The 14,729-nt window shown below is 40.4% G+C and overlaps 1 protein-coding gene across 2 annotated transcripts in view; it reads left to right on the top strand.

Moving 5' to 3' along the window:
• Positions 1 to 14,729, top strand: part of slc43a1a (solute carrier family 43 member 1a) — a 46,624-nt gene that overhangs the window by 24,512 nt on the left and 7,383 nt on the right. For both annotated transcript variants that reach the window (XM_005467611.4, XM_013270982.3), the window contains 5 exons: positions 5,043 to 5,206; positions 5,787 to 5,979; positions 7,415 to 7,470; positions 8,066 to 8,142; positions 14,623 to 14,715. In XM_005467611.4, coding sequence (XP_005467668.1) covers positions 5,053 to 5,206; positions 5,787 to 5,979; positions 7,415 to 7,470; positions 8,066 to 8,142; positions 14,623 to 14,715 — 573 coding nt within the window. In that variant the 5' untranslated portion in view covers positions 5,043 to 5,052. The remainder of the gene's footprint in view (positions 1 to 5,042; positions 5,207 to 5,786; positions 5,980 to 7,414; positions 7,471 to 8,065; positions 8,143 to 14,622; positions 14,716 to 14,729) is intronic.

Raw genomic sequence — 14,729 nt, forward strand, 5'->3', positions numbered from 1 at the left:
GTCTCTGAAGAAGTCACTTGGATGAGTGACGAAACGTTTCTCCCACAAAACGCTACGTCCAGATGAACAGATTCAACTTTTGGAGATTTACTTTCCTGGATGATTGAGAATGCATCAAGACGTCTTAAATTAGGCTTTTGTTTTATTATACCCCAATTACAGCCTAACAAGGGCGGATCTAGAGGGGTGGCATGTGGGGGAATGTGCTGGCATATACCCCTAATGCCACCCTGGTTTTGCATATGGCAGTGTTGCTTATTAAAATAAGATTGCATTAATACTTTGAGCCTAGCTACAATTAATACTGATATAATTCTAAAACTGAATATATTGCATAGTGTTACCCCTCCCCCACCATTAACAAATGGTTCAGCCCATAGGCAGACCTGCTTTTTTCTTGTTTTCAGTAGCAACCGATGCTTATGATTGTGCCAGAGACTGTATTGCCTTGTGCCACATGTTATACAGTACATCAAATCAAAAGTCACACGTTTTATGTAACTGAAATGTTTAATTATGTGGGCTAAAGAAAATAATTAAGCTGTAGACTATATTTATATGAAACGTGTATACTTACTGCATTTGAATCATTTTAACCATATGTAACACCTGGGAGAAACTTTACATTGGGTAGTTGTCTGATGAATTTGCTGAGCATTGTGCATTTAATGTATCCATACATGCCTGTACTGAGTTACTAAGTTGGTTTATGTCAATCATCGAAAACTTGCTGGGATGACATGATAAAAAATCTTGTTTGCATCTTGAAAAACCAAAAGTTGGTTGGTTATATTGATGAGGAATCAAATAAAACAAACTAAAACGACAACCCTTTAAATTAAAGAATATAAGAAAAATGGGGAAAACAATGGCTGAAGCAAATGTATGTTTAATACGTGTGGATTTTAAATGCAGCATGTCCCCAAGTCACTGGGTGTAGCCTCTAACACCCAGTCTAAAGCATCAGATAGAGCAGAGCTGCCCATTACTCTCAAAACTAGGGCGCTGGCGTTCATAATCAGTGGATGTTTTGGGTGATTAATGGTCACAAAACCCTTGAAAACCAGATTAAAAATAATCTTGGTCTTTAAACAATATATTTGTTTCCCTTTATCCAGCCAGTATACCTATATTTTATGTATTTATTGCCCATTTTCCTTCATTTATTTCTTAATTGTGTCATGCTTTGATGGGATCTGGAGGCCAGGGGAGACCTCCAGATTTTGACATTTGGAGCAGCACATGAACGCGTCTCCTCTTCTGCCCTGCCTGGTAAGCGGAGGCTGACTGAGGTCATACCCATGGAGAGACAGCTGCTCGCCGGCCGGGCAACTTTTGGACTCCTCGGGGAACAGAGAGGCCCAGGGCTTTGTGGTTTATTTTATTTGGAAACATTTTTCCTGCGGTTCTTTTAGTCCCGCAGAGTTTGATAAACACGCCTGGTCAAGGTCATCCATATCCCCAGCAGGGAAAAAAAGAGCATGGCTGGAAGTAAGCAGCAACAGGGAGACTTGAAAGTAAGCATGATGGGGATAATTGAGCCTATATGTTCACTCAGTTGTTGATTCAGACTGAAGGCCCTGTTCAATAATTCACAACCCATTAAAACCCCACCCGCTTATACAGGCTTCCAGTGGCAAGAGGAGTGGAGTAAGTCCTGGAGTTATTGCATCATTCAGCTGCTACTGCTCCGGTATTTTAGGAAACGCCCTCCTTTTATAGAATTTATCCCAAAGCAGGCTTCACCTGCTCTAACTTTACAAGCACACACTTCAGTGTTGTGACAGGGACTCACAACAAAAACAAGCCCGGCTTTCATGTTTTAAGTTGTTGCCACATGCCTGTCATGTGTTGACCTTCCTGCACGGTAACACAAGAGCACTCCTGTTTCCTGTATTGACAGCGTGCAGTTTACTGCAGTAGTAACAGGCACCCGGAAATGAGCGGGAAAAGGTGATGAGGAATGTGTGATAAGTGAGTAGAGCTCGCCGAATGGATGCGTGCCCTGCATCATTTTGTGTGAAAGCGAAGCAGATGACACCACAGCGTGTTTTTACAGTAACAGACATGTGTTCATGATGCCAAGAAGCCATGAACTCCCGGTTTCATTTACAGCTTTGCCTCCTGAGCAATGTGTGTGCATGATATGTAATATTTCACCATGTGTGTGTTGATGCTCCTGATTCAACCACTGCTGTAAATCAAATACATGTGACTGTAGCTTGTATACTTAGGCCTTTAATGGTCTGTGTATTACTTTAACATTTTAGTTTGCATATGTGGAAACTCTAACTACTTTTTTAAATTTTTTAAGTTAATGACTTTTATGGACTTTAAGTGGTTTGGCTGTATAACTGTGTTTTTTGTTTGTTTTTTTAGAGTTAAATTTTGGTGGTGCATAGTGTACTGGTGTGTATATATGTGCTTGACAAGCAAAAGGCAAAAGGTTGCTGGCTCAATTCTAGCCAGAGAGACAAATCCCTTTTGTGTCATGAAGGGCAGAGGCTGTAAAGATTAGCCAAATCAATCATGTTTGACTTGGCAGAGTTACATTTGCTACCTGCTGTGGTGACCTGGTCTGACAAGGAAGCAGCTGAAAGTCATAAGCGCAATAATGAACACTTGTATGTTCCACTCTTTGCACTCATTTGACATTTGAAGTTAATGATATAAGCTAAAAGATTTTTTTAAAAAGTGCACATTGAGGTTAACTAAAGGACAGATTTCCTCAGCGAGATACTAACTAGGTTAGGCTGTCCTTACTTCACATAAGCTTTGGCTGAAATTAACACGATTTAGATTTACACTAGATAAAAAAAGTAATGTGTGCATATCGACATAGACACCCTAACAGGATCATCAAAATAGAAGTTCAGTTGTTGTCTGTAGCAACAGCTAAGCGATAAATTTTTATCTCTATAAGTTATCTCTTATATACAAGAAAGGGGAGGACGCATGGGATAACTGTAATGGTTGTTGTTTTGTTTTTTTCCTCCAGGCAAAAAATAAGATACAAAGCTTCTATGACACATCATGCAGGATCTAAAGGGGAAATGAACTCCTTCCTTCATTTTTGCCCTGTGATTGATAGCTGCAGTCCGTTTTTGTAAGCAGACGGATCTCTGACACATTTTAAAAACTCAAATATTTAAAAACTCAGATATGAACTTCTTAGGCCTTTGTATCATTGGATCTAATATGGTTCTCTCTGTTTTATCCACCCAGTACGCCAATCAGTTTGAAAATGGTAATGGATTGACAAAAAATTCCTAACTTAAAGATGATAAGAATGGTTGTAACTCAAGTGTTTATAGAAGCTTGAAAAGTTAGCCTCTTTACTGTTTGTGCGCTCAGACTTAATTAATGGGTTAATGTGTGGATTGTACATTTACACGACGGCGTGAATAAGCACCGTCTTGCGCCTCATTGTTGAGTTAGTGTGTGTGAAGGGGTTTTTGTCGTGGGGTGTCAGTTACAACGAAATCCCCCTTTTCAAACACTCTTTTCAGCACAAAGGCGGTCCAGCGGGCAGTGGATAATCGCATTACACACATGCCTCGTGAACGCACACGCAGGCTCGTGAGCACAAGCGGAGACAAATCTGTCCCTCTCTGGTTCTCCAGTATGACACATGATTAAAGGATGCCACCATTAAGAAGCACTGAAATTGATTTCCTATTTGAGGCCTTGACTGTAGGCCCCGTCTCTCGCTTTTCCCCTCCACCCCCTTTAGTGGTTTGGCTGCCAAATGGAAGAGCTGGTCATATTTGGATCGTTGCTTCTTGTTTAGATGTTTTCCATAGATGTGTTATCAGGTTCGTCATGACTGTGTTGGGCACTCATGTTGCAGATCATTGTGACCGGTGACCTGTACTCTGTGTATCTGTGTGTGCTTTTCAGGTGGCCATGACTAAGATGACTTTATTTAGTCAGTCACATCACAGCTGCTGTGTTTTTGCCCCTGTGTGTTTATGTAAAAGCAGCCTGATTATCCTGTGACTTAAAACCAAAGCCAAGCTGTAGTTCCATTTGCTTTCCATACTCATTTAATCCCACTCCGCGCTGCTTTTACGGCGGTACTTTAAGGTGCCACCCCAATTTCCATAAGAAAAACACACCAATTCAGCACTCTGCAGTGTTTCTGGGAGTCAAACTCAAGTGCTTTGTTCACAGCACAGTAGGTGAACATCTGAAGCTGTCTGGCCTAGGATTTACAAAACAATGACTCTCCACATGGACACTCATTAGATGTACTCATCAGGTTTCATATGTCAATATGAATGAGAAATTAAGTTCACAGGAAGTAAATCCGGACTGGAATAATTTCACAAACCCAAAGTTATGGAAAGTGGTGTGAGTCACTCAGACTTAAGGTTACAGTTTGTGCCTTTTTTTTTTTTTTTCCCCCTGAAACGACAAACCGGTTTAGCAAAAATCCTAACATTCATGTATAATCGCTAAAGAATTTTTAGGAAATAAAAGTTTCCTACTCTTTATGACAGTATGGTTTTTAATTATAGGATTGATGGCTCAACGGGAATACGGAAGACTAATCAACAATGAAAGTTATTGTTACTCGTGTCTGTAGTGTCGGGTAGGGTTTTGTTTTGGTGTGGAGACCTAAATTTGCTAAAATGTCAGTGGTATTGACCCATGTCCTGGTCCTTAATAAATACGGGAACATTGGGAAAACATTACTGAGTGTTTCTGAGCTAAAACTAAATAAGGGCTTCAACTAATTAAGTTGTTATTTCAAACTAAGACCCTGGGTAATCAAACCTTTGGAGAAGGTGGTTTAGAATCAGTAATGACTCACATCAGTGTGTAATATTATTTAATAAAATCTGTTCAGCTTATTTACTTATTTAGTGAGTCTGGAAGTTTTTCAGAGGTGTTTAACAAACGGGAAACCCTTCGCATTTACATTGGATGCATCAAGTGTCTTTTTTACTTGTTAGAAAACATAAAAAATAACCTCCATGTTTGCCTAAAGTCATTTCAATTTATCCTTCCCCTCCTTCTTTGTTGCTCCTCAATCACAGAGCAGCAGCGATGGCGCCCACTCTCGTCCAGGCCTACAGGAGGCGCTGGTGGATGGCGGTGACAGCGGTGATTGAAAACCTGCTGTGTTCGGCTGTGCTGCTGGGATGGGGCTCCTTGCTCATCATGTTAAAGAGGGAAGGTTTCTACTCTCACCTGTGCTCAGGTAAGATCATAATCTCTGAACCTTCACATGGAGATAGCACATCTATTAGACATTTGCATAGACTGTAAATAGAAGATAGACATACCCAAAATGCCAGCAGCCAAATTATGTGTTAGCAAGCTTGCTACAGTTTTTTGTTTCGGGACGCTTCTAACTTTAAGCCCTGATTAAATCCTAACAATTCACCCCTTCAACAGTTCCTATGAAGGCATAGAGATAATGCTCAAGTACATTTTAACATGGGAGTCTATGAGGACTGACTCATTTTAGGAACGTCCCTTGAGTGGCCATTTGAGGAACTGCAGGTTTTAAAGCCTCGTCACTTGGAATTACTTTTTGGGAAACACATATGTGTTCAAATGTGTCACGGCCATTGCAACCTATAAAACATTGTCTTTTTTTTGTGTTATAATTTGGTATTATGGTTTGGAAATTGCAGAAAAGTCACCTTTAAGACAAGTTTAGAAAATGGGGAAAATAATGGTTAGTTTTGGAGTCAAGTCAAAGCCCACAAAAAACCTGAAAGACTCAAATAGTTCTTGAGCGATCTCTCATCAAGCCTACACACTTGTTCCCACAGAAAATGACACAGGGCACATGGATTCGGGTAACTCCTCTGGCCAGAAGGTTGAGGAGTGGGTCAGCTGTGTGGACCAGGAAGAGATGCTGAATCTGGGCTTCACCATCGGTTCCTTCTTGCTCAGTGCCACCACCCTCCCGCTTGGTATCCTGATGGATAAGTTTGGACCACGTCCCATTCGACTGGTTGGAAGGTAATATTGTAACATTTGAGAATATATTCGTATGTGTGGCTCATAAATGATCCTTGTATGTTTGGCTTAATCATAAAAAAAATCTTAAGAGGAAGGAAAACTTCATGTTCAATCAATTCATTTACTGGTAATGATGTTCTAGTACAAACAAAGTAGATGGATCACATTCCCACAGCAGGAGCGAGAAGTTGATCCAGTTTCTGTAAATCACTGCGTGTAGGCAGAGTCCTCGTTTGTATGTGTACACCTTTTCTCAGTACACGTGTAGTTAGTCTACAACCGTTCATGTAATTACAGGATTTGTTCTGTAAGGTAGAGCTTGGACTGTCTTCAGAGCCAGACACTTAGAGATACAGTAGAGGAAATAATCATTTGATGATCTGCTGAATTTTTAAGTTTGAGAAGAACAGTCTCATGTTTTTATGGTAGTTTCAATTTAATGGAGAGACATAAGATTAAAAAAAACCCCACATTACATAAAAGTTATACTTGCATGAAATTAACTTTTGATCCTCAAGTAAAACATGACTTGGGACTTGGTCATCGCCTAAGGACCCATCTGTGATCCACCTTCAGTCTTCTGGCTGTGGGAAAGGAGATTCTCATCCATAATTTTAGGGTACATTGTCTCATCCTTTGGCCTCTCAGTCCTGTGAAGGTGTCCTCCACCCTTAGCAGAAAAACAACCCCCAAGCATGTTTCCACTTCTATGCTTGTCTGTGGGGTTTTGTGGGTCATATTCAGCATTTTTCTTGCTCCAAACACGACAGATTGAGTTGGTGCCAGAGGGCTCAATTTTTGGTTTTAGCTGACAACCGCACTCTTTCTCCAAAGCCTTCTCAGAATCATTTAGATGTTCACTGGAAAATGCAAGTTAGAGGTTGGATTGTCTTCAAAACAAGAGGTTAAAAACTCATGTTATATACACAAACACACATGGTTTCTTCCTTTCTCAGCCACAGTTTGACTTTACTTGACTTTTAAAAGTCAAGTGTAACACTTACCTGATTTGAACGTATCTGATTCAAAAAGCATTCAGGCTGTTCATGAACCAGACTAGCTGATTTAGACTTCTTGGTCTGAGTCTTTGTAGACACTTAAACATAACCTCCATAAGTGGCTGACACCGTTGTCAGTTTTATGTGTCAGCCTCGATGGAAACTGATAAAATGCTGAGTTCCTGTCGCAACTTCAAAGGGGATTTGTGTCTCTAGCTGGAACGAATCAACATTCTCTCCAAGTTTCCGAATCTTTCCATTTTGCCAAGTGAATGCTAACCACTCGATGTAAAAAATCTGCCAAATCAAACAAGCTACCTGCTGTGGCGACCCGTTGTGAATAAGATGGCAGCAGAAAGTAGCTTTTTATTACTGCCGACGATGTCACCAGCAGCTAGCTGTCTCGAGGTTTCATTATTTTTCTCTCTTTGTTGCAGCTCGTGTTTTGGTCTGTCCTGTATTATGATGGCCACCTCTGCCTACAAGACCGACGGTGAGTAAAATCAGACAAGTGCTAGATATTGATGAGATAATGAATGCAAAATGACACACGGGCTTTACAGAAGTCTGTATACCTGGATGTTTTTTTTAATCACTGTTAACAAAAAAACCCCACTGATTTTTATCACTGACTTTTATCACAGATCATTAAAGTACCTTTCTATCTATTTGCATGACAAATGAGTTATAAAAAAAAATTGTTCCTGCCTGTCACTGAAAGCCGTCTCGCTCATAATAATGCATAATTTTAAGCCTTATTAAAATTTAGGTTAATTTTAGGGTTATATAAAAGTGTCTGTCATGCTGGCTGGAACCATTTTTTTGTACCAGCTTGTTTATTTAAGCTGCTGTCTGTGTTGCTCAATATTACACTTAAACCACAGAGAAAGTGAAGGAGTTGCAGGTGCATCAATGTGTAAAATTAGCAGGTTTCAAGTTGAAAGCCACTAGCTTTAGTGAATGCCTGTGGTAATTTGCTTGTTTTTGAAAGCGGTCTCCTGAAATGTTAACTTAAACTGACTTCTTGTAAAATGAAGTCCTCCAGTTTATCAAAGTGAGTTTTAATGTTTCTCTCGCTTTCTCTGCAGTCTTCTCAGCGCTCATCTTTCTGGCTCTTTCTCTGAATGGCTTCGGAGGCATCTGCCTGACCTTCACCTCCATCACGGTAAGATGCACGGCTAACGGGCGATGGGATAAGACATGCAGTCTGGCTGATTAATTGAGGGGAATATGCAGTGTAATATATATACTGCACAGGCAACTCGATATATAACCTATCCAGAGCCCTCATCAGTTGTTTCAACGGCCAGTTCCAGTGCAGTTGGTTTCATGTTCACATCTCATTTACTGGTATCGTTGTGTCTTTTGTGATGTTGTTAGAACAAGACAATCACTCCTCTCAGTTCTGATTTATTTTTGGGCGGCAAAGGTCTTATTCCATGTGGTCAACTTTACAAAACCCCTAAATTAGAAGAAGGGAGCATTTGCATGTACACTATGTCTTGTATCTGTGTGTACCTGACCGTACAGGTACACACAGACCATTCGTATGTATTTCTTGAAAAGTTTATAGTAGTATGACTGGTAATCATGTGCATATTATTGTATTCAAGTTGAACAAATGGCTCCAAAGAAAAATCTTTGCTTTAAATGATACATATCAGTGTAAATATGAATTTGAAAACATACAAACGAGAGGCTTGGACACTTTAAAAGTCCCCCCCCCCCCCCCCCCCCACCTCTCTCTCTCATCAGCATCATATTAAGTACAATCAGTAACGTTAAATGCTATTAGTCATCTGGTAGTCAGTCAGTAACACTATGTCCTATAATATAATTTAACACCATCTATTTACATAACTCTTTCTAAGAAAGTAGGGAGGGTAGCAGGGTTTTATTATTTTTTTATTCTTCCTGGAACAAATGAGCAGAAACGTTTTGGTAGCATGGTTGGTCTCTCAGCTGACGAAATGGCATGTGTTTTTCTGACTGGGTGGGGGTAAGGGGTGGTGGTGGTACGGTGCGTGATGTTTGTTTTAAATCCACATCAGGCATGCGTATGTGCGTGTGATCTATCAGCTGGTATCAACATTATCAAGTGTGTTTTTTATTATTGTCCTGGCAAGTATTTAGGTTGGTGCTTAGTCCTGGTACAGTGTTTCCGTCAGAGTGCACATGACTTCTACCACATGTAAAGTCTCCCACTTGTGTTTCCACCAATAGCAGCACAAGCGTGACTACACACCCTCCCTACTGCTCGGCCCCTTTACCTCTAATCAAAAATACTCAAGGACACATTTTTCCTCCCGTCCTGAGCTCTTCCTCGCGACCTTCTTCCTGCTCTCTTCAGCTTCTCCGCTCAGCAGTCAGCAGAATAATCACTACACAACCTTTTAAACTCTGCATGACTGTGCACACATGCGGATGTGCAAATGTGCGCGCACGGGGAGATGAACATGAAACAGCTGTTTAAATGCTGAAGTTAAAGACTGACTGTGGACAGATGACCTTATCCTGGGACCTTTCTCCTCTTTAAGCTTGCAAACTGCTTACGTGGGTGTTTTTACAGGAAAAAAAAGCGTTCTGTTATGAAACTGGATGTCACTGGGTATGAAAGATGGTTTAGGGTGATATAAACCAGACAAACAGCGCAGATGGGTTTTTTTTGTTTTTTTGTTTTTTTTAAAGTGTAACTTGCAGTGACCTGTTGGCTGTGACTCACTAGGTAGACTTCACTGTAGAAACAAGAACAAAATCTCAGCATTGAATTTTGATGAAATGCTTTAGAAGTAGTGCAGCAGCACATCAACAGTGGTTTGTTCATTCAGGTTCTTACAGATGCTGACTCATCATTTTTTTACACAACAGTGAAAGATGTTTAATTAGCACCCCCCACCCCCCCTCGCCACCCCCAAGTAGAGGTGTACAAAAACAACACCACGTTTAAAAGCAACACTAAAAACAGAGTATGTGGAATGTAATTCAAACTGTGTATATGTTTACATAAAAGCAAAAATGCAAAATTAAGAATGTAGCTACCTTTCATACTCGTGTGGCCAACATTACATTAAGGAAACACACATAACCGTGCAGGAACGTGGAGCTCCTTTCATTGTTGGCGTATGCCGACAGACTCAGAGTGTTCTTTTAAGCCTATCAGACAAACATGGTTAATAACGCGCGCACGCACACACACACACACACACACACACGAGTAATGTTCAGCTGCCCCCTGTTGTTTGTCCCTGACTGACCTCCGTGTCCCTCGTTCCTTCCCTCTGTCGACACTTCTAATCAGGGTGAGGTTTACCAACACCGAGTGACCTCAATGCTGCTGTTGTTGCGTTTCTAAAGAGTGAATGATGACTGAGTGCAAGGGCAGACACACACAGATGTAAATTCACAAATGCCATCATAATTTAAACCATGTGGTCGAGAGTTAAACAAGACCATCTCAGTCGTTTTGCGGTATTGTCCTCAGAAAGAAGGCTCTTATAGTCTCTATGAGTCAATTACTGGGGGGAAACTCCCAATACAAAGCCCATCATTGGATTTTTATACAATACATAAATATAGCAATTTATTTAGACAGAGATTATAACTTTGGATTCTTTAAACTGTGAATATCAGACTCCCTTGGTGGGCTGGTCTTAATTGGGGTGGAAATTCTATGGATGGATTTTCTATAGAAATGTCTTTAGGAACCAGTGAAAAAATAGGAACTTTTAATAGAATACTAGGAATACAAAAAAACCCCCTCAGTTTCTCTCTCTTTTTTTTTTTTTGTCACTGTCCTCGCTGATGTCTTTGTCAGTAAGAAGACTGTAAAACTGACAGAAGCACTGATGAAAGTCCACATTTTATCCTCATTCTTTACAGTTTTCACATTTTCCACTTTTTTTTCCACATTTAACAATTTTAACTCCATAACCTTGATCAGGGTAATTAACTCTGCCTCACTTTCACATGTACTCTTGGTCCCCCTGTGATGTCCGTACATGTTCAGTGCTATTTTGTAATAATACATTCATGTTGCCAACAATAACACAAGATTGGCAGAAAATTGTAAAATCGTTTGAAGAGATGCTGTCAATTACAACAACAGGTTAAAAGATTGTGGGTTTTATTTTAAGGAGGAGTGACAGAATTGAGTTTGGTTGAATGTGAAATAAAAACAACTGAACACTGGGACATTTTCCATCATTTATATAAATGATGGAAGACATTTGAGGTGCAGTATCTTGCACAAGGACACTTCAGCATGCAGATGGGATCAGCTGAGATCCTGTGTGGGTGATGTAAAAGAACAACAACAGGCGCCAAAAGCTGCAAACGTGACGCCCTGTAGTTTTCAGTTTTCTGATTTCTTTCCTTCATTAAATATTTAGTTTGACTCATTACTGTGCTCAATATGCAAACACACTTTTTATTTTTTTGGTTTTACCAACTAATTAAAGTGGCAACAAGGTGATTCATACACACCTTCTTCTTTTCCAGTGAGTCACATTGTTAGGAATGCATGAGATCCTTTGAACGCCCTAATGTCTCTATGTACAGAATGACTGGTTTTCTGCTCCCAGTATCATGTAATTTTTAAAGGAATGAAACCTGGCCTGCAACTGACTATGCAAATACTTTACCACTGGCATGCGATTAGACAATGCAGCTACTTCTGTTAAAGCATGTTCCATGTAATGACTGTGATAGTTGTCAGTCTGCTTCTGACCTATTTTAAATTGACTCAGTGAATAGAAGCAACTTCAGGGAATTGTGGGGAAAAAGGTCATTATCGTACATACCCTAATATTAAAAAGTCCCTAGTCTTTATACAAGTCCACTACAGCAGGCTTTTGACGGCTTTGCTAACACTCTGAGGTTGACAGTTTGACCAAACTGCGAACACTGAGAGAGGGAGCAAAAAGAAGTCTGTGCTAATCGGCTCCAATTTAGGGTTTCCTGCGGGGATCTCCACAGAGGGAGGCTCTGCAAATGTAGTGTTGGGAGATGAAACACAAAAAGTTTTACTCCTGGTACCTGTCTTTTTTTTTTTGTAAGAGACAAAAGACAAAACAAACATTCAGCACCTGGAACACAAAAATGAGAAAATACACAGATACATAAGCCAACAATCTTATAGTGTGTGTGTGTGTGTGTGTGTGTGTGTGTGTATGAATGAGTGAGTGAGTGTGAGAATGCCTGTGTCTTTGTCACAGATGTCCTTGCTGATTTTATACTCCCATCTGTCTGTCTTCCTCTCCTTTTTTACCCTTTCCCACTTTCCTTTCTTGCATCCGTCTTTCAAAATTTCACTGCTCATTAATCTGCTATTTGGCCCATTCTTCCAGTGATTAAAGTCTTAATTAAACTCAGTGCCAAAGCCTTACAACACCCAAGTGAGTGAGCACGGCAGGAGTAGAGCCTGAACTCATTAGCTGTGGCAAGTGAATGGCTAAATCCTTTTTTTTTTTTTTTTGTATGTGTGTGATTTTGACCCTGTGTGTGCGTCCATACAGTCATGCATTTGTGTCCACATCCCCCTAGCAGCATTCGCATGCATAAGTGTTGCAAGGCACTGTAGAAAATATTTATTTAAAAGGCTCTGACAGAACACAGAGGTAGCGGATAGACATTTGCACTTTCCATATTTGGTAACCTGACATCTTACAACATGAGATGCAAGCTCGGAGGGCCCCGTTTCCCACATTCCATAAACTTCCACAGCACTGCAGACCTTATGTGCATAGACGAGCTGTGAAGTATTTCAGTTCTCAGAAGTGCTGAATGAGGACGGGTGTTCTCGCGTTTTTTGTTGTTGTTGTTGTTGTTGTTGTTGTTGTTTTTTTCTCATCTCACTCAGATAGGCAGACTCTCTCCTCGAACATCCTCAGGAAAGCTCTTCTTTCCTGTTTACCTGCCAGCATCTCGGTGTCAGCAACTGAAGTGACCTCATGCTTCCTCGATAAAGCGCAGGCACCACAGCTTGCACATCGTAATCGTTATGTAATCTCAGGACAGCAGACAAAATTCACAGATGGACAAAAAAGCACACCTCTCACCCACACCTTCCACCTTACATCTTGTTTGGCACAAAGACCAAAAATATTTGTAGGAATTTCGATATTTGGTATAAATCTCCTGGAAACCCTTTTCTATGCAGCTCTGAATCCCAGTGTGTCTGAGTGATGGGAAAATTAAGGACTGCAGAATGTGCTATAAGGAAATTTATAGTAATTAGAAGGGATCTGTAATCTGTTAAAGGTACTATAATTAATATTTTTTAACCAACATTTGCTCAAATAACTATGTATAATGTAAGATTATGAACAGATTTTCTTAGCTCTACAGAGGTTTATACTCTTCTTACAAATTATTTTAGGTTTTCCCAACCCACAACTTTACTGCTTTGGTTCTCACCGCTATCTCGGTGCAGCTGTTTCCAATGAAAAGCCTTGTGTACACTTAATGATGCACTAGCAAATACAAAGCGAAGTTAGAGATACGCTAGCAAACATCGCTTGATATTTCACTAAGGATTTGGTGGAGAGGGTAGGGAAAGTAGAGTGAATATTGGATTTAAACTTAAGAGCTTGTAACACATGACTCCAAATAAAATGCTGATGTTGCACCATGTTGACTGGTTGTGCAAACTGAAGCAATTTGCGTCCAAGTCAGCCGTATCAACTTTCTAAGCAGCCTAAGCTGGTGTTGTTTTCAGCTCATTCTTAATTAATAGAGGTTTAAATAACTTACAGAGATAATGATTTTTCGCATTAAAATTTTTCTATATTTCTACACGTCATCTCCCAATAAGAATGTTAGGAGGTCGATGTTGTGCTCCTATATGTTTAATAAATGCTCTCTGCCTCGATAACGTCACTGTAAGGGTGTGGAAACTGTCTGGGAGACAACAGTGGCACTGACGGTGTAGGGAGATTAGGTGACGCTTGCAGGAGTTTTGGAAAACTGTGGTCATTGAGAGAGAGAGAGAGAGAGAGAGAGAATAGCAAGCTTGTCATCCAGCACAATTAAAATCCTACACATGTGATTTTTATAATCACGATTAACCCATTTAAAACTCTAATTAAAAGGACACTTACTGTGCTACAAGCACAATAGGTCACTGTTGCGTTTGCTAAGCTCCTTGTCACTGTAAATAGGTTGACCTAATATATGGTGTCCTAGTGCCTAATGCCCACCACCTTGACCAACCCTTTCAACTCATGCTTGGTCAGAGGAACCTAGTCAAGTATGAAATAGTTTGAATTTTGTTGTTTTAATTGCAAGGATAACGATGTTTCTAAGTATAGCATAATCCATTAATGAGCCATGGGGCCATGTCTTCATTTCTTCTTTGTTTTGACATGGAAACTAATATTTTTAATGAGTCTGCTCGGCAGGAAGAGAGAAGTGTTACTGGGTGCAAACGCTGCAGGGTAGAGCAGTGAACCGCTGCTGTTAGGAGCAACCTCATCAGTGTTCAGTAGTTCGTCCTGCTAACACAAAGCAGACCACTGCCCTCTGCTGGCAAAATAGCATAGTGAACCTTCACTAAAATAAATGATGAACTCCGGGTAGTCCATGGACCACTGTGAATGTTTTTATATGTGACCATGTCTGTTTTGTCTACATTTCCCTGTGCCTGCAGCTCCCCAACATGTTTGGTGCCCTGAGCTCCACCATAATGTCTCTGATGATCGGCTCCTACGCTTCCTCTGCGGTCACCTTCCCTGGAGTCAAGGTAAATTAAGGATA

Source organism: Oreochromis niloticus, linkage group LG2 (assembly GCF_001858045.2).
Source record: "Oreochromis niloticus isolate F11D_XX linkage group LG2, O_niloticus_UMD_NMBU, whole genome shotgun sequence".
Taxonomy (NCBI): Eukaryota; Metazoa; Chordata; class Actinopteri; order Cichliformes; family Cichlidae; genus Oreochromis; species Oreochromis niloticus.